Raw genomic sequence first — 14,697 nt, forward strand, 5'->3', positions numbered from 1 at the left:
ATATCGCTTCTGCAACCTTTTCAGACTCCAAATCATAGACTTAATTTTGTTCAACTCATTCTGCATGTAGGTTTGATCGGGTACAGAGACTTGAGAGATTCGAGAAAAAATCCTTGTATCAAATAAATGCTATCTAGCATGCCATAACTCCAGCTCACCACCTAAACCAACTATCATGCATTCTTTAGCCTCACACCTATGCCGATAATATCTCATCACCCCTGATTACCATGTTTGCCAGAAGATCGCCAGTCCCTAGGAAGACCGTGCACTCCAACATTATACCCCAAAATCCGACTTAACTCTGCTATCTCTGCCGGATCGCCAAAAAGACCAGTGCCATTCTGATTTCCGAACAACCCTCTTCCAGAGGAGTTGTTGTTCATGATTCCGAACAGACCATGGCTACTTGCCTGTCTTGATGTTTGCCGGTTCATGCTTGCGAACATACCACCTTGTGGGTTGCGATGATTGGGATAAGGGGATGTTGAGTGATTTGCGGGACGACCGAAGAGGCTTGAAGGTTGGCTAGGGGCAGCGAAGGGGCTGGAGCCACCGAACAAGTTTGAAGGTTGGCCGGGTGCTGCGAAGAGGCTAGAGTTATTGTTCACAGGACGAGGGTTGCCGAACGGGCTACCTCCATTGTGACTAGCAGCCTCGTCAAAGAGACCCAGCCCCTGCCTTCGACTTTGATCAGTCGCAGGGGCGCCCCAGAGACCAGCATTTTGGTTGTTTGGAGTGCCGGAAAAGAGTTGGCTTTTTTTGTTTGCTGCGCTTCCAGAAAAATGTGAAATAAAGGTGTTTATATTGGATTAGTTGAACGGAGGGCCAGACATCGTAGCGGTTTGGTTAGATGGTTGTATCGTTGTATTGGTGGAGGACTTGCTGTCTGATTCTGTGCTAAGTGCAAGTGAGTTCTCTTTATATCATGGGAGACCTATTGTTAGCAGGTGCTTGTCGACACATGAATTCCTCATGTCTTGCACGTTTTGAGACTGTTGCTCAGACAGAGGCAAATGGGTTGTGTCTCTCTCAAGTAACGTGCTGTTCATACGTGCGTTTGGTCCCTGGGGTTGAAGACATGTTCCAAAATGCTAAAAATTAAGAGATTAGTAGATTACCACTGGCAAGTGTTTAGATGCTTCTTGTCTCGGAACATTTCGTGGCTGTGAGTATTTCGGGCCAGTCCTCAGGAAGTGGTAAACCACGCGAGCGGCGATATTCCGCTCCGTCGCATGTATATCCAGGTTGACTTGTCGCATCATCTGTTCATGAGGAGGCGATGATGCCTCTATGCTTCCAATGACAACCAGTAGAAATGCCGGGCTGTGATGTCGTGGTCGATCGTTGTTTGTTGATTAGCTTGCCAGTAAGCTGGCGTAGACGCCCGCTTGGAAGGATTCAGGATGGTCAGCTGTCGCATTCAAGTATGAGTGAGACGACTTTCTGACCCTCAACATTCGTAATCCGACCTCTCAAGACAGTACTCGAGTCATCATGTCGTACCTTGGTCTCTCGTCGCAGTCCCCTCTCGCAATCAACACGGCCGCTGGATTTGGCGTATTCCAGCTCACGCTTGGACTCACCGGCATCCTTCGCCCTTACGTGATGCTCAACGTCTGGGAAGTCGATACATCTGTCATCGCTGCCAAAGAGAAGAACCTCATCGAAGCTCTCATACAACTCTATGGCTTGAGAAACGTCGCTCTTGGGCTCATGATCGTAGCTGTGAGAAGTTTCGCCGACAGTAGAACTTTGGGCTCGGTTGTAATGTGCGATCTGATTGTCGCGTTCGGCGACGGCTTCTTGCAGAAAAGACTCACCGGAGGCGGAGAATGGAAACACTGGAGCTTCCTTCCTGCAGGTGCAGGGCTTGGTATGCTCTTGTTGGGCTATTTTGACTGAACAATCAAGTGTGTAAGTCTGCCTTCTCTTCCCCATTGCTCGGCTGCAAACCACCGTGCTGACTCTGGGCAGTCTGAATTACACTGCGCCTTCTTGGCAATTCCTGCTTTACACATGCCAATTGGAGGATATGATTATAGTGTCTTGTTTGTTGATGATCGCTGCTTACTGGCTGCCTAGAGGCTCGTCGCTTCTTGCGACCAAAGAAATGCGGGCATGGCATGACATGTCCGAGCTTGAACACGAACCTCGGAAGTTCACACGAATATATAAAACATCAAGCCAAACCTTCTGTTTTCTACACGATTTTACTATCATACAATATGCCTTCATTCTCTGAGCACGACCTTGTCTACGAAGACGGCGGCAAGACGCTGCATTACCTCACCGCCGGCCCCGAGGATGGCGAGCTGATGGTCTTTATGCACGGCTGGCCCGGCATTGGCAAGACCTGGCACAATCAGCTCACCGATTTCTCAAAAAGAGGCTTCAAGGTTGTTGCTCCCGACATGCCAGGATATGGCGGATCTACAGCTCGCAAAGTCGCCTCCGACTATGCTCAGGAACAAGTCATCAAAGCCATGTTGACTCTTCTGAAGCATCTCGGACGCAATCAAGCTATCTGGGTTGCGCACGACTGGGGATGTGGTACCCTCTGGACTCTCGCAAGAACTCATCCTGAAGTCTTCAAGGCCGCTTGTGGCATGACTGTACCCTACGGCGTCCTTGAACTTGGTCTGGACGAAGCCCTCAAATATGTCAATCGCGATATCTACCCTGAAGATCAATATCCGTGGGGGCAGTGGTCCTATCAGGCCTACTACGAGCAAGAATTCGAGAAAGCTACAGCCTGGTTCGACAAAGACCCTCGTGGCTTCTTGAAAGCTGGCTTTACCAAAGGCAATCCTAAGGGCGTTGGCAAGCCTGGTCCATTGTCACGAACAGTCGAGGATGGAGGTTGGATGGGAGGCGCCGAAAAGCCTATACCTGCTAGTATGATTCCTGATGAATACGTTACTATCGACAAGGAGACACTCGACGAGCTTGTGGCCGCGATGGAAAAGACTGGCTTCTGGCCTGGCAATGCTTGGTATATGAACCACAAGGCGAACCGGGCTTTTAATCTGGAAAACCAGAAGAACAATGCGCACTTGAAGTTCCCGGTTCTCTTCATCGAAGCTGGATATGACACGGTCTGTGACACAGTCAGCTCAACACTCGCGGAGCCGCAGAAGGAGCTCTGCGAGGATTTGACATTTGTTTCTATCGCGGCAGGTCATTTTGTCCCTGTGGAGAAACCTCAGGAAGTCAACAGTGCAATCGCTGAATGGCTAGAAAGCAAGGTCTCTGGCAAGAAGTCACTGCTGTAGTCCGGCAAAGTAAGGACTTCCGCCATCGTTCATAAGATAGCTAGTCATCGCACACCCATCTGCGTGATCAATGATGAACTACATATTCGGTTAACGCACTCATACCAACGATTCCATCATGAACCGAAGTGGATACTGGAGATAAGAACGCGACATCAAGGCTGAGAACAAACATCCGAGTGTGGGTGTTGTACTGTCCCGCTGTAGGAAACTGAGTCAGTTTTGTCTGTTTATTCGTCACCAGCATGTTCGGAACCACACAGATCCTGCAAAAGTTCTACGGTGCAAGACTGTTGCGATCGCGAAACGCCGATCGTGGTACAGTGTTGCCAACGTCACAGATTCGAGGTTCCACAAAGCATATAAGATCGGCGTCATGCCCCGGCGGTTCGACCATCTGGAGGCTGTAGCCCATTTCAAAACCAGCTAGACACGTCCTGGCTCCGGAGCGAAATCCTTGGATGACACGCGGGCTTCGAAGAAAGTTGGAACAAGTCAGCGCATCCGGTGAGTGGACGAGCTAATGTTGATGCATGAAGATCTTTTCGATCATCCATGCACTTTCACGCCGACCCGAAATTATCGCAACTCGGAAAATGGACGAACATGGTTGTACGCGTGCCCTAATGCGAGCACTCTTCCCTTCTTCAATATAAAGCAGCGACACCCTTTCTGTCAAGTCCTGTCAATTGTCTCACCTTTTTAATTCCTGTGTCTCTTTTCTTGTGCTTTTTATAGGCACGTTCATTCGTTTTTCCATAATGCAGTTTCTCACCACATTCCTTTTGCTGTGCAGCACTCCCATTGTACTTGCACAGCAGTATGCCGGAGACGTTATCAGTGCCAACCTTCCGACCACAGCAAATGCAGAGGTTGCTTTCTTCAAGATTGACGACCCTAGTGGCAAGAACAACAATCTTACTTTGATCAACTACTACTCTCACGGTACCGATGGAAATCGTATCGTCGAAAGTAAGATCCAGAGAGCTGTCATTGTTCTTCATGGTCTTTTGAGAGATCCTTGGAACTATGAGAACGACGTAAGTTTCATGAGAACACGTTGAGAGATCAAAGCTGACAAATTTGGCAGATGCTCAATGCTCTTGCAATGGTCCAGGACACCAACGTCAACCGCGACAGTGTTGCTGTGATGGCCCCATACTTCCCCAATGGCAATGACAAGAACCTCGGATACCCTTGGACTGATGGTCTCAAGGCTGGTCAAGGATCTACATCAAACGCAATGGTCTGGTCTGGCTCAAAATGGTCTGCTGGTGCAAACAACCAATACCCTCACAACAGCCGTAACACTTCTAGTTACTACATTCTTGATGAACTGGTTCGCTACTTTGACGACAAGACCCTCTTCCCCAACATGAAGCAAATCGTCCTTGCTGGACACTCTTTGGGCGGACAAATGCTACAGCGCTATGCCGCAGTCGGTGATAAGCTTGATACAGAATCTCCTGTTGTTTTGTGGATCGCCAACGGAGACTCTTGGGCATGGCTCAGCGATTACCGCCCTCTGAACATTCCGGATTGCCCTACCTATAACGACTATCGCGAAGGCTTCGCTCAATTTGTTGAGTACGGAATGACCTACGGTGCCAACTTGGTCGCACAGGGTCTTGACGCCATCAAGGCAAACTTCGACAGCAAGCAGATTGCCTGGGCTCGTGCTCTTCAAGACTTTGGAGACCACGCTTCCAGCTGTGCTCCTCAAACCACCGGCCAAGACCGTAATGAGCGTTTCTTCTTCTTCATGAAGTGGTTCCAGCCTAGCTGCCCTGACCCTTCGGGTACCAACTGCGACACTGTTGACCTGGTCGATGCTCCTCACGATAATGGTCAGATGTTCCACTCCGCTGCAGGACTTGCTCGTCTGTTCACCGACAACTTCTACGGTGACAACAGCCGTGCCTACGACTTTGGATACCCTCGCAAGCAACAGGGTGATGACCCTTTCCCAGACCCCAGCCTCGTCAACACTCCTGGCACAAGCAACTACAACACGTATGCTGGAGGCTTGACCTATCAAGGCTGCTGGACCGATCAAGCTCCAACGACTGCACAAGCGCTCTCCACTCTCCTTTACGACAACTCAAACAACACCATTGAGGCTTGCACATCAGGATGCGCCGACTCTGGCTACAAGGTTGCTGGTATGTCAGACGCAACCAAGTGCTGGTGCGGTAACGAGGTCAGCTCTGCATCTGCCATTCTCACAGTCGACATGCAATGCAAGTCGCCTTGCCCTGGAAACACTGCACAGATTTGTGGCGGAATCCAGCGTCTGTCTCTCTTCTCTTCTGGTTATCCCACTTTCGTTTAATCGTACATGACACTTTTCTCCTTGCTTCGGACAATATAGAGGGCAAACATAGATTTTAATTGTGGATAATGACGATGTTGGTATGTAAAGAAACCGAAATCATTGACGCACAAACACCATTGCTCTTTCCTTTCCAGTCTCAATGGAATTCTACTCGCCACGTGCATCCGCGTTACGATGATGATCGCCGGCTTTCTCTTGGGTGCATGTTTCACGTTGAGGAAGTATCAAGGTAGGCGCCTTCCCGAGTTGAGCAACGCCAGCCATCAACCGATCCAGCTAGACACTGCTTCCATCATTTAGTCCGTCATCAACCTCGAATCATTCATACATCGTCGCATTATACATTATGGCTCCCCTTTCTCTTTCAGCATTCCTTCTCAGCAAGCGCCATGGAGGGGACGGCGATGTGGGAGCGCCTGGAGCCATCGGTGATGGCGGTACGAATGCATCCGCGATTGCTGCACTAGCAGTCGGGGTACTTGCTCTCCTGGCAACAATCTTCCAGACTTTGCAACAGTATATCGCGACAGCAGACGGCTTTCGACGTTGTGGTCCCGGTGTCATGGGGCCCTGGGGTTCGAAGACTCGGTTGCGATGGCGATGGAGAGAGTTTCGATTTGAGTGCCTCTACTGCGTTCCCTATGTTGAGTTTAGTCTTCCTGTCAGAGGAGAAGACGGCTCCCGAACAGTTCGACCCTTCTGCGATCGACCTGAACTCACCACGTTCGACCCCAACCCGCCGGACAAGCATCGTGACTGGAATGCTGAATTAGCAGGTTGGGTCCATCTGCTACACAACCTGGGCTTGCATGATCAACACATCAGACGACAACTCATCGATCCTGTCGGTCCGCAGGAAGCAAAACGCATGACCTATTGCGACTGGCTTCGATGTGGCCGTGCAGAGACAGCCTATCGCAGTTGGGATTTTGTACCCGACGATGTCTTGAGACCACTAGCCATCACGACACTTTCAGGCCTGGCAGCAACCACTCGCCGGCTGGGAATGAGCTGGAAGCAATTCGAGCCAAACATTGGCACGTTGCAAGCCGAAGGCAATCATCAAGTCATTACTTCGACCGTCATTCGAGGTATGGGGATCATCATCCACTATCTTCGAGACCCTGAGCTGGACGCGGATGTTCTTGGTCATATGCATCTTCACGGCACCTCTCCTCTGAGTCAAGCCGATGAGCTGCTGTTTGGAAGAGTGGCACATACCGACCTGTTCAATCTCCATAGAGCGTTGCCTCATCTGATCTTACACATCGGCTCTCTGAGTGACGTTTCTTCTACGCTGCCTAATCTCTTCTCAGACTCATCAGCTGCTGATAGTATGATCGCTGCCCTTCGCACACGAAGTGAAACCGGAGACAAGGACTGGATGGAATCGGTCAATGACATTGTTGCGTTCTTCACACCCTTCCTCGGCATCTCCACTCACACTCGACCCATCATTCCCTGGCCGAACGTCTCAGCACGTGGCATGACCCATACTGTCTTCCGACCTTTCTATGATCAGCTCACTGCACTGGTAGATCGCAGAGGAGCCACCGCTTCAGGAAACTCTCGACGACTGCGTGAATTGTACTCTGATCTGAAGGCTCGCTTCAACCGGCCAGCATCCCAGCGTGACAACATCTTCAGTTGGGAAACGCCCAAACTCACTTTCAAAAGCGAGATGCTGGCGACCGAGCCAGATGATGCGAAAGCAATCTGGGACGTCTTCAACGAGTGTGAGTCGATGCTATACTCGAGCCCAGTCATCCAAGCTGGACGATTCCACGTTCTCGTCACGCAACACTTGACGTTCTCGACACGTATCGAAGCCTCGGCCACAGACACAGACAAGATGAAGCGCATGTTCGCAGCTCTTCCGGAAATGGCTCGCGTTGTAAGAGCAGAATGGGACGGTGAAGGCGAAATCCTGGAAGCGCTCTCCACAACCTCGGGCTCAGAGATGGATGGCAAGACTGAGTGGGTAACGAGACCAACAGAGTTGCAGGTCGAGGCTGCTTGGTTAGCGATGATGCTGAGAGCCATGTGTTGGCAGAGATTACATGTTGTTCAACCTGGTATGCCGTTGCCAATCGAATATTCGAGAAGTATGCTACCTGTGTTTATTACCTGAGAGGACATGAGAAGTTTGGATTACTCATTACCTGAGAGCTGGTTCGTAGTCAGCGAAAATAATTGTTACTTATACCAAACCGATCCTTAGGACAGGGGTTTCTTGTCTGCGTGTCTGATTCTTGTCTCCGATCCTTACTTCAGCCACTCGCCAAGTGCTCATCAGTTCACGCGGCTGAATTGATACGATCATCTGCCTTTTCTGTCGGGTACAAGATTTTTACTTTGCATCGCGAAGATATGAACAGGAGAAATTGTACACATTTGTCTCTTCCTACTTTTGTGCATTTTGCCCCTGAGTCCCCAAAAAAAACACCGGATATTGTACAAGGATATTTGAAATACAAAGACCAAGGAAGACCCCTTCTCTTTCTCTCTTAGTTGATCTGCTTGCCGTAGAAGGGGATACCGAGGGTGCCGAGCAAGAGTCTGCCATCTCTGTCGTTTGTGGCGGTGGTGTGGACGGTGACGTGGAAACCGGGGATCATCTTGGGAGGGTACCTGTTGAGCACAACATGTCAGTCTCGTGCTTACTTCCCACACGTCTCTCGCGAGCAGAGGCAGTCAAAACTTACATGTCATAGTTGACTTCCACCTCGGGGAACAGCGCGGTTTCCTCTGAAGTGAAACCGAAGGAGAGGTTACCACTTGAATCTCCCGAACTACCCTTGACACCCTTCCATTCCTTGATCTTGGGCATGACGATATCGATGACCTTGGCCAGGAAATGATGCATGTCCTCTCCCCTCAACTCCGCGGTGACGGAAACATATTGACCGGCTCTGAGGCCGAAACCAGCGACGTTCTTTCTCGTCTTGTGGGTTGTGACGCGAACGTTTGAGATGGCCTGCATGATCATGCCTGCGACGTGCAAATGTGCGGAGTCGTCCAGTGCGCCTTTGACCATGGTGTGAATGGTGATTTTCTCCAACTTGGGGACGTTGCGGAAAGTAATCGGTTTGCGGAGGAGACGCAAGACATCTGAACCTCTGGGTCCACGCAGAGGACGGTTCTTGTAATATGGTGATGCGCCCTCCCAAGCTCTCAATCTAGCAGCCTTGGGCGGTGCGCGATACCCAGGAGGGAAATGCGTATACGCCAAAGTCATGAGATCGGACTCAAAAGTGGACGCATAAGTCTGCTCAAGACGAGGCGCACTGAACGGACCGGGTTCGAAAAGACGAGATGCGGGATCCGAGTTGGGAGGCGGTTGGTGAGGATGCAGAGGACCGCGGTAGTACTTGGGGGGACGGAACTTGTATCTGCTGGCGGGTAGTTGTCTGTTTCTCTTCTTCGCTTTGCCCACGGGGTCGAAGTCGTTGGCGAGACCTTCAATGTCGGCGTCCAGAGTTCTGAGGGAGCCGCCGGATTCGAGTTCGGTGATGGTGTCGGCGATGTCTGTTGAGGCGTAGCGGCGGCATTGTTGGGTCAAGGGAGTCGCACGGGTGGCTAGCGGTCGCCAAAGGCGCTCTAGCGAATGTGACAGCGACATGGTCGTTGTGCGGGCGGCTGTTTGGCCTGCTTGGACGTCTACCAAGGTCGCTGTTTCTGTTCTCAAAGAAGTTGCTGAGCACGGGCCATTTGGACTTGGATGATCGGCGGCAGGCGCTGCAAAAGTATGGGCAGGGTCACCTTTTGACTTGGTCGTTCTGAAGCAGAAGAGATCAAAAACAGGGTCTTTTGGTTGTCCACAAGAACGCCATGCTTCATTAGATATAGATGTTTCTGTATCCCAGTCATAAACCCAAGCAACACTATACACATCATACAAAACATCCCACTTTTTCCATCATCACCGTACAGCTTCCTCCTCATCAGGAACCTCCTCTAGAGTCCCACTTCTACTCCTCCTTCCCCCATGAAACATATCGCTCAATGTAGCACTCAAACTCCTGTCCCTCTTCCTCCCACTCCCTGTACCTGGTCTTTGCAATACACCCTCTTCTTGGCCTTCCCTCAACGCTTCCATTACTTCTGCTCTGCTGCTTCTGCCAGAAACCCTGCGGCGATTGGAGGGTGACGACTCCACGATGCCTTTGCGTAGTGAATCCGCTACGATTGCAGACAAAGATGAAGATAACGTGTTTGTGAGCGGGCCAGGGAGAATTTGCGTCAAAGTGTTTAAGCGTCCTGGTGTAGCTTCGCTGACATCGATATTTCTATATCTCTGGTGAGAAGGCGAAAGTGCATTCGGACTATGCTCCATCGAGGGACTACTAATTCCTCGGTTGGGCGTTGTAGGTCGTCTCGGGCTCAATTTTTGAGATGCGATTGTAGGAAGCACGGGGGCGGAAGTTGTAGCGTGCATGGGAGGAGGGTTCTTTGAATTTTGCTCGGCTGCTACGCTGGCGGACGAGCGTGGGTGGATGGAGGAGATGTTGGCGGGTGCGGGGAGGGCCCAAGGGTTTTCATTCAATGGTGACGAGGCTTCGAAGGTGAATGGTTGGGAGGGTGTGTCGTCGGAGGTGATGACGAACGAGGGAGCGTCTGAATGGGAGGATTTCAGACGGCGGTCGGAGGGTGGTTGAAGCGATGCACGGCGGGTGTTGCTGTCGTGTCGTTCGCGGATCTCAGGCTGGTTGTGTTCTTCGTCCAACAGGTCAATGGCTTCTCCATCTTCTGATCCTTCTTCCTCGTCGTGTTGTCTGCTCTTTCCGCGACCCGAGGTGATGAGCCAGACTCCTGAGAATGTCAGAGCACAGCCTGCGAAGAACTTGATGGCGTCGTCGGTCGTTGTACGTTCGAAGTCGCGGTAGAGGATCGCGCTGCCAATGATGACTGAGAGGGTGAAGAGTACGAATTGAACAGGGATGACCTGCGTCGAATCGAAGTGCTGAAGAGCTCTGTTGAGATACTTGATCTGCAGAACGGCTGTAGTCACCAGCACTGCGACCAGTAGGTATGTGATGGGGAACGTGACGACGTGCCAGATGGTGTTGGACAGCAATGATGCGACGCCTTTTGTCGATAGCGCAGTGTAACCACCTGAAGAAAATGTAAGTCGGTGATCAGAGGGAAAGAGAGCCGAATACACTCACCAAATAAGCCAACAAGTCCAAGATCGATCATGACAGACTTGTGTCCATATCTCGAGCTCACTGACATCAAGACTAGCATCAAGAAGACGGTGATCCCAAAGTACGTCTTGAACTCCCACGTCGAGATCAACTCCCAAATCTTGTCAGGACCCAGCCTTGGGTTGTTGTCGCTGGCGCTGAGAACGACTGTAACACAACCACCAACAGCGACTATAACACCAAGTCCATCTCTTATTCTGAATTGCTCGTGCAGCAACAAAGGCGCGATCAAGCAGTTTGAGACCAAGGCTACGACACCGAGTGGTGATACGACCGAGGCAGGCGCAAAGCCGTAGGCGAGGAAGTTTCCAGCCTCGCCGACTGTCATGAGCGCAATCCCGAGCCACCATATCGGAGACTTTAAGTATGACTTCGGTCCCGTGGCAGTCGAGTTCTTGTTCGGGCGGATGGTCGACTCGGACGAGGTAGAGGCAGACGAGGGAAGCAGCGGATCAGATTCTGAGGCTTCAGCATGACTGCCGTTTCCATTGAGGTTCTGCTGCTCCCTTTCTTCAGCTATCCGCTCCTGCTGGGAGTCGCGGTTTGCACTCCGTTTGTCTCGTTTCCTCTCTTCCTCATCTTGTTGGTATTGGCGATTAAGTCGGATATGCGCGTATCGCTGTGTATTCAAGGCAAACGAAATGAGGATGTTGCCTATTATTGCCGTGATTATACCTATGAGAGAATGCCATCCACCGTTCGGCTTGTCTAGGCCACCAAAATGGAGAAAGTCGAGCATGACGGCGTTAACGGAGAGCACGTCCGAAGCAGGGGAGCGGGAGGGGAGAGAAGGTCCTAGGATGTTGCTGTGTCTCTATCGGTTGTCCCTGGCCATAGTGCTGTAAGGAAACATACGCTTGCAAGGCAGAGAGCGCACAATGAATGAGGAGAATATTAAGGACGGCGCCATCTTCACATGCATGCACGATGATGAGAAGGCAGAACTCAATCTTTCTTCGGCGAATCATTTGCCGACTCCCCGCTCGTGCTCACCACAATCTCCGTCCTTTCCGACCACCTCCTTCTTGGGTTCCATCTCAAATACACCTCCTATTCACTGATTGTGATATGCGACTGGAAAGGTAAAATATTGGAAGACACAGAGACTTCGAGTCCCTTTATTTCAATTCGTGCTATCTATCAAAGTGGGTAATCAATTTCTTGTTAATACAACCATCCTGAACCTCAAAAAAGCCGCCCTGATTAGTAGAAGTGGGTATATCTGGTCCGGCCAGAGAGAGAATGACAAAGTGTCCATCGCTATGCATAATAAAAGACAAAGAAGGGCCTGAAGCACCCCTTAGAGGATGAAGTAGGCCATGGCGGCTCCAATGATAGAGACGAGGCCAGTAGCAACAGTGTTGGAAACACCAGCGTTGGCAGTCTGCTCGGCGGGCTGGCTTGAAGTGGCCGAAGAAGAAGATGAGCTGTGCGATGAGCTCTTGGATGCGGCAGCAGAGGTGGCGCTAGCGCTGACACTGCTGATAACAGAGCTCAAAGTGGAGGCAGTCGAGGTTGATGAAGAGTTGGAGCTGTTGACAACAGCGGCGCTGCCCTGGGCCTGAGCTTTTCTAACGCTGATGGACGAGGTAGGAGCGACGGTGTTGGCACTGTTTGAGATGACGGCAGTAGACTTGACACTGGCGGTAGCACTCTTGGAGGCCGAACCACTGCTGCCGGACTTTGAAGAGGAAGACGACGAGGAAGAGCTGGAAGAACCAGACGAGGTACCATCGATCAGCTTGATGCTCTCGTAGCTGCCGGTCTTGTCGGACCAGTTGTACTCCTTGGCCGGGTTGTAGTTGGTGACGCTGACCGACTGGACGTACATGGTGAAGGGGACCTTGGAGAAGTCCGTCTCACCACCAGCCCATTCGATCGTGCCCTTGGCGTTGGTGTCCGGGTCGCCAGCAATCCAGTTGCCCAACTTCAGGCGCATGGGAGTCTGAGGGAAGTTCTTGCCGCCAACAGCATCGGCGTACTTGAGAGTACGGACAACCACACCGTCGATGAGCCACTGCACCTGATCCTTGGTCCAGTCAAATGCATAGGTGTGCATGACAGTCTGTGGTGACGAGACAGACTGGTAAGTGCCGCGATCGTACGACGTGGTGTTGCCCTTTCCGAAGTAGTTGGTCTGAGCCTGGGTAGTGTCACCGCCCAGCCATTCCCAGTCAATCTCGTCCAGGTCCTCGGATTGGAGAACCATACTGCTCACAATACCGGTACCAGGAGCTGCTTGCATGGTGACCTCGACCTTGCCGAAGAAGATGTAGAAGTCGCTCGAGATGGTGGGTGCCTGGTTCTTGCCGTTGATGACGAATTGAGCACCCTTGGTGCCATCGTAGGTGAGGGTAGTTCCAGAGGCGGCACTCCAGCTGGCAAGAGCTGATTTGCCTTTGGTGAAGTCACAAGCAAAGCTCGCTGAGTCGAGGCCAACATCGTTAGGGCAAGTCTTCTCCATAGGGTTGCAGGTGGTGTAGGTCTGGGCAGCGGCCAGGGGGATGACAACCAACCCAGCGAGGGCGGAGTTTCTGGCGAAGTGCATGTTGTCGGTGTCGATGAACGTCCGTCGATAGGGAGGAGAAGGAGAGGGGAAGATCTAGCTTCGGTCTTGGCCTTTTGAGCTGATGATATGAATGTGATTGTTTTTGGATCGAGAGGAATGTGGGTTGAAATTATGCGCAGACAAACAGAATTGCTATGTGGGATGAGGAATGCCGTAACAAGGAGGAACGGCGTTCCATTATGTACTCGACCTCTAGCCAGCGCTAAAGATTATTCTCATGGTGGACTATTCGTATAATAGCGAAGCACATATTCTGATACTCGCTAGCGTGCCTGCGCCACCTGCTGCCACCGTTTCGTCCGTTCGCTGGCTGGCAGGTGGTCGTCACCGAGGAAGATCTGGAGAGATCATGGCCATTGCTTTACGATCACTTGCTGTCGGCCTGTCTCGTTGATATTGTTTATGGTAGAGTACTACATCATTGATTCGTTCCACCCAGAGTCAGGGACCTGCAGCAGAGCGCTTCATGTTACACCGCCGACCGACTCAAAAAAGTAGGTGGTTGGTTGCTGAGCTGCAAGAAACAAGGGTCCCAGCAGTTGGCAGCCAGCCAGCCGCAAGCCGTCACCCGGCAAACCGAACTCTAATCTACCGGCCAGCCATCCGCAATCGATGTTCGTCGTTGCCTACGAGGCAACCGCGCAATCGACATGACGACGCGCTGATAGTCTACAAGAACTGCCAGTAGTGTTTCCTTCCTCACCTCGTGTCTCTTCTTGCTTCTGTCTCGAGATCACCGTTTCTTCCAGCAGTTTCCTGTCTTTCTTCACGGTTGACGTAGAGATGCGCCTTGAACCCGTCCGGCTGCTCGCATCCAGAGCAAGAGCCTCCAGCCAAGACGGCAAAGCTTTTTCTATTTTCAGCAGCACTTGACGACCTCGTCAACCATCACGACTTTTACGACCGACAACCTATCTTGGTATCTCTTCGCCTCAACTGCTCGACTATTTTTGAAATCCACGTTGTGGCAAACCCGCTCTTTCTTACGTCGAGCATGCTCGTATACCATTTTCTATCTTCAGCTCTCTCCAGGCGGCCAAGACGAGTAACCGCCGATGCCTAGCGCCGAGCAGCCGGCTTCATTTTCCTGGCCCTCATACTAAGACAGTGCCGACGCTTGCTGAGATGAGAGCCTTCTTTGAGAAATGAATTATCATACAAGAGATGATGGTCGAATGAGACTGACTCAAACTGGTGTGTGCCATACGACATACGATGCGTCGGTGTCACGACGAATAGTTGCATCCATGGGTGGAATCTGACCAGCAAATACCATTGCCGACTCCCGTGACTGTCCATCGAGAACGCATA

General features: G+C 51.4%; 8 protein-coding genes across 8 annotated transcripts; 5 read left to right on the forward strand and 3 right to left on the reverse strand.

The window, feature by feature from the left end:
- Positions 1–1,497: 1,497 nt before the first annotated feature.
- M438DRAFT_374251 (uncharacterized protein) lies at positions 1,498–1,905 on the forward strand (the record flags this gene model as incomplete). Its single annotated transcript, XM_029908492.1, has 1 exon — positions 1,498–1,905. One exon carries the CDS (start codon positions 1,498–1,500, stop codon positions 1,903–1,905), a length of 408 nt encoding a protein of 135 aa, XP_029761201.1.
- Positions 1,906–2,226: 321 nt separating this feature from the next.
- Positions 2,227–3,416, forward strand: M438DRAFT_345220 (alpha/beta-hydrolase; the record flags this gene model as incomplete). Its single annotated transcript, XM_029905401.1, has 1 exon — positions 2,227–3,416. A coding segment is annotated over one exon (1,049 nt), but the record flags the coding sequence as incomplete, so codon positions are not given.
- Positions 3,417–4,036: 620 nt separating this feature from the next.
- On the forward strand, positions 4,037–5,607 carry M438DRAFT_334855 (WSC-domain-containing protein; the record flags this gene model as incomplete). Its single annotated transcript, XM_029903758.1, has 2 exons — positions 4,037–4,315; positions 4,366–5,607. The coding sequence occupies 2 exons, from the start codon at positions 4,037–4,039 to the stop codon at positions 5,605–5,607; spliced, it is 1,521 nt and encodes a 506-aa protein (XP_029761203.1).
- A 174-nt stretch (positions 5,608–5,781) lies between these two features.
- On the forward strand, positions 5,782–7,929 carry M438DRAFT_205390 (uncharacterized protein). The gene has a single exon (XM_029899369.1). The coding sequence runs from the start codon at positions 5,957–5,959 to the stop codon at positions 7,739–7,741; it is 1,785 nt and encodes a 594-aa protein (XP_029761204.1). The 5' UTR covers positions 5,782–5,956; the 3' UTR covers positions 7,742–7,929.
- M438DRAFT_318095 (ribosomal protein L5) lies at positions 7,771–9,232 on the reverse strand (the record flags this gene model as incomplete). The annotated part of the gene is made up of 2 exons (XM_029902773.1): positions 7,771–8,241; positions 8,316–9,232. 2 exons carry the CDS (start codon positions 9,230–9,232, stop codon positions 8,118–8,120), a joined length of 1,041 nt encoding a protein of 346 aa, XP_029761205.1. The 3' UTR covers positions 7,771–8,117.
- Positions 9,233–9,516: 284 nt separating this feature from the next.
- Positions 9,517–11,708, reverse strand: M438DRAFT_318098 (DUF803-domain-containing protein). Its single transcript, XM_029902774.1, has 2 exons — positions 10,779–11,708; positions 9,517–10,725 (listed from the first exon to the last, which is right to left on the reverse strand). The coding sequence occupies exons 1-2, from the start codon at positions 11,554–11,556 to the stop codon at positions 9,533–9,535; spliced, it is 1,971 nt and encodes a 656-aa protein (XP_029761206.1). The 5' UTR covers positions 11,557–11,708; the 3' UTR covers positions 9,517–9,532.
- A 197-nt stretch (positions 11,709–11,905) lies between these two features.
- M438DRAFT_345222 (uncharacterized protein) lies at positions 11,906–13,813 on the reverse strand. The gene has a single exon (XM_029905402.1). It carries the CDS (start codon positions 13,363–13,365, stop codon positions 12,118–12,120), a length of 1,248 nt encoding a protein of 415 aa, XP_029761207.1. The 5' UTR covers positions 13,366–13,813; the 3' UTR covers positions 11,906–12,117.
- M438DRAFT_205432 (uncharacterized protein) lies at positions 13,485–13,815 on the forward strand. The gene has a single exon (XM_029899370.1). The coding sequence runs from the start codon at positions 13,604–13,606 to the stop codon at positions 13,778–13,780; it is 177 nt and encodes a 58-aa protein (XP_029761208.1). The 5' UTR covers positions 13,485–13,603; the 3' UTR covers positions 13,781–13,815.
- The last annotated feature ends 882 nt before the right edge of the window (positions 13,816–14,697 follow it).

This window comes from Aureobasidium pullulans (assembly GCF_000721785.1).
Source record: "Aureobasidium pullulans EXF-150 unplaced genomic scaffold scaffold_8, whole genome shotgun sequence".
In the NCBI taxonomy this organism is placed as follows: Eukaryota; Fungi; Ascomycota; class Dothideomycetes; order Dothideales; family Saccotheciaceae; genus Aureobasidium; species Aureobasidium pullulans.

Bases quoted from the DNA above. Each gene is read 5' to 3' on its own strand.
- M438DRAFT_205390 (XM_029899369.1), top strand. From the start codon at position 5,957: ATGGCTCCCCTTTCTCTTTCAGCATTCCTTCTCAGCAAGCGCCATGGA.
- M438DRAFT_205432 (XM_029899370.1), top strand. From the start codon at position 13,604: ATGGTGGACTATTCGTATAATAGCGAAGCACATATTCTGATACTCGCT.
- M438DRAFT_318098 (XM_029902774.1), bottom strand. From the start codon at position 11,556: ATGCTCGACTTTCTCCATTTTGGTGGCCTAGACAAGCCGAACGGTGGA. The intron at 10,726-10,778 runs GTGAGTGTATTC...CATTTTCTTCAG, and splicing joins TGGACTTGTTGGCTTATTTG to GTGGTTACACTGCGCTATCG.
- M438DRAFT_345222 (XM_029905402.1), bottom strand. From the start codon at position 13,365: ATGCACTTCGCCAGAAACTCCGCCCTCGCTGGGTTGGTTGTCATCCCC.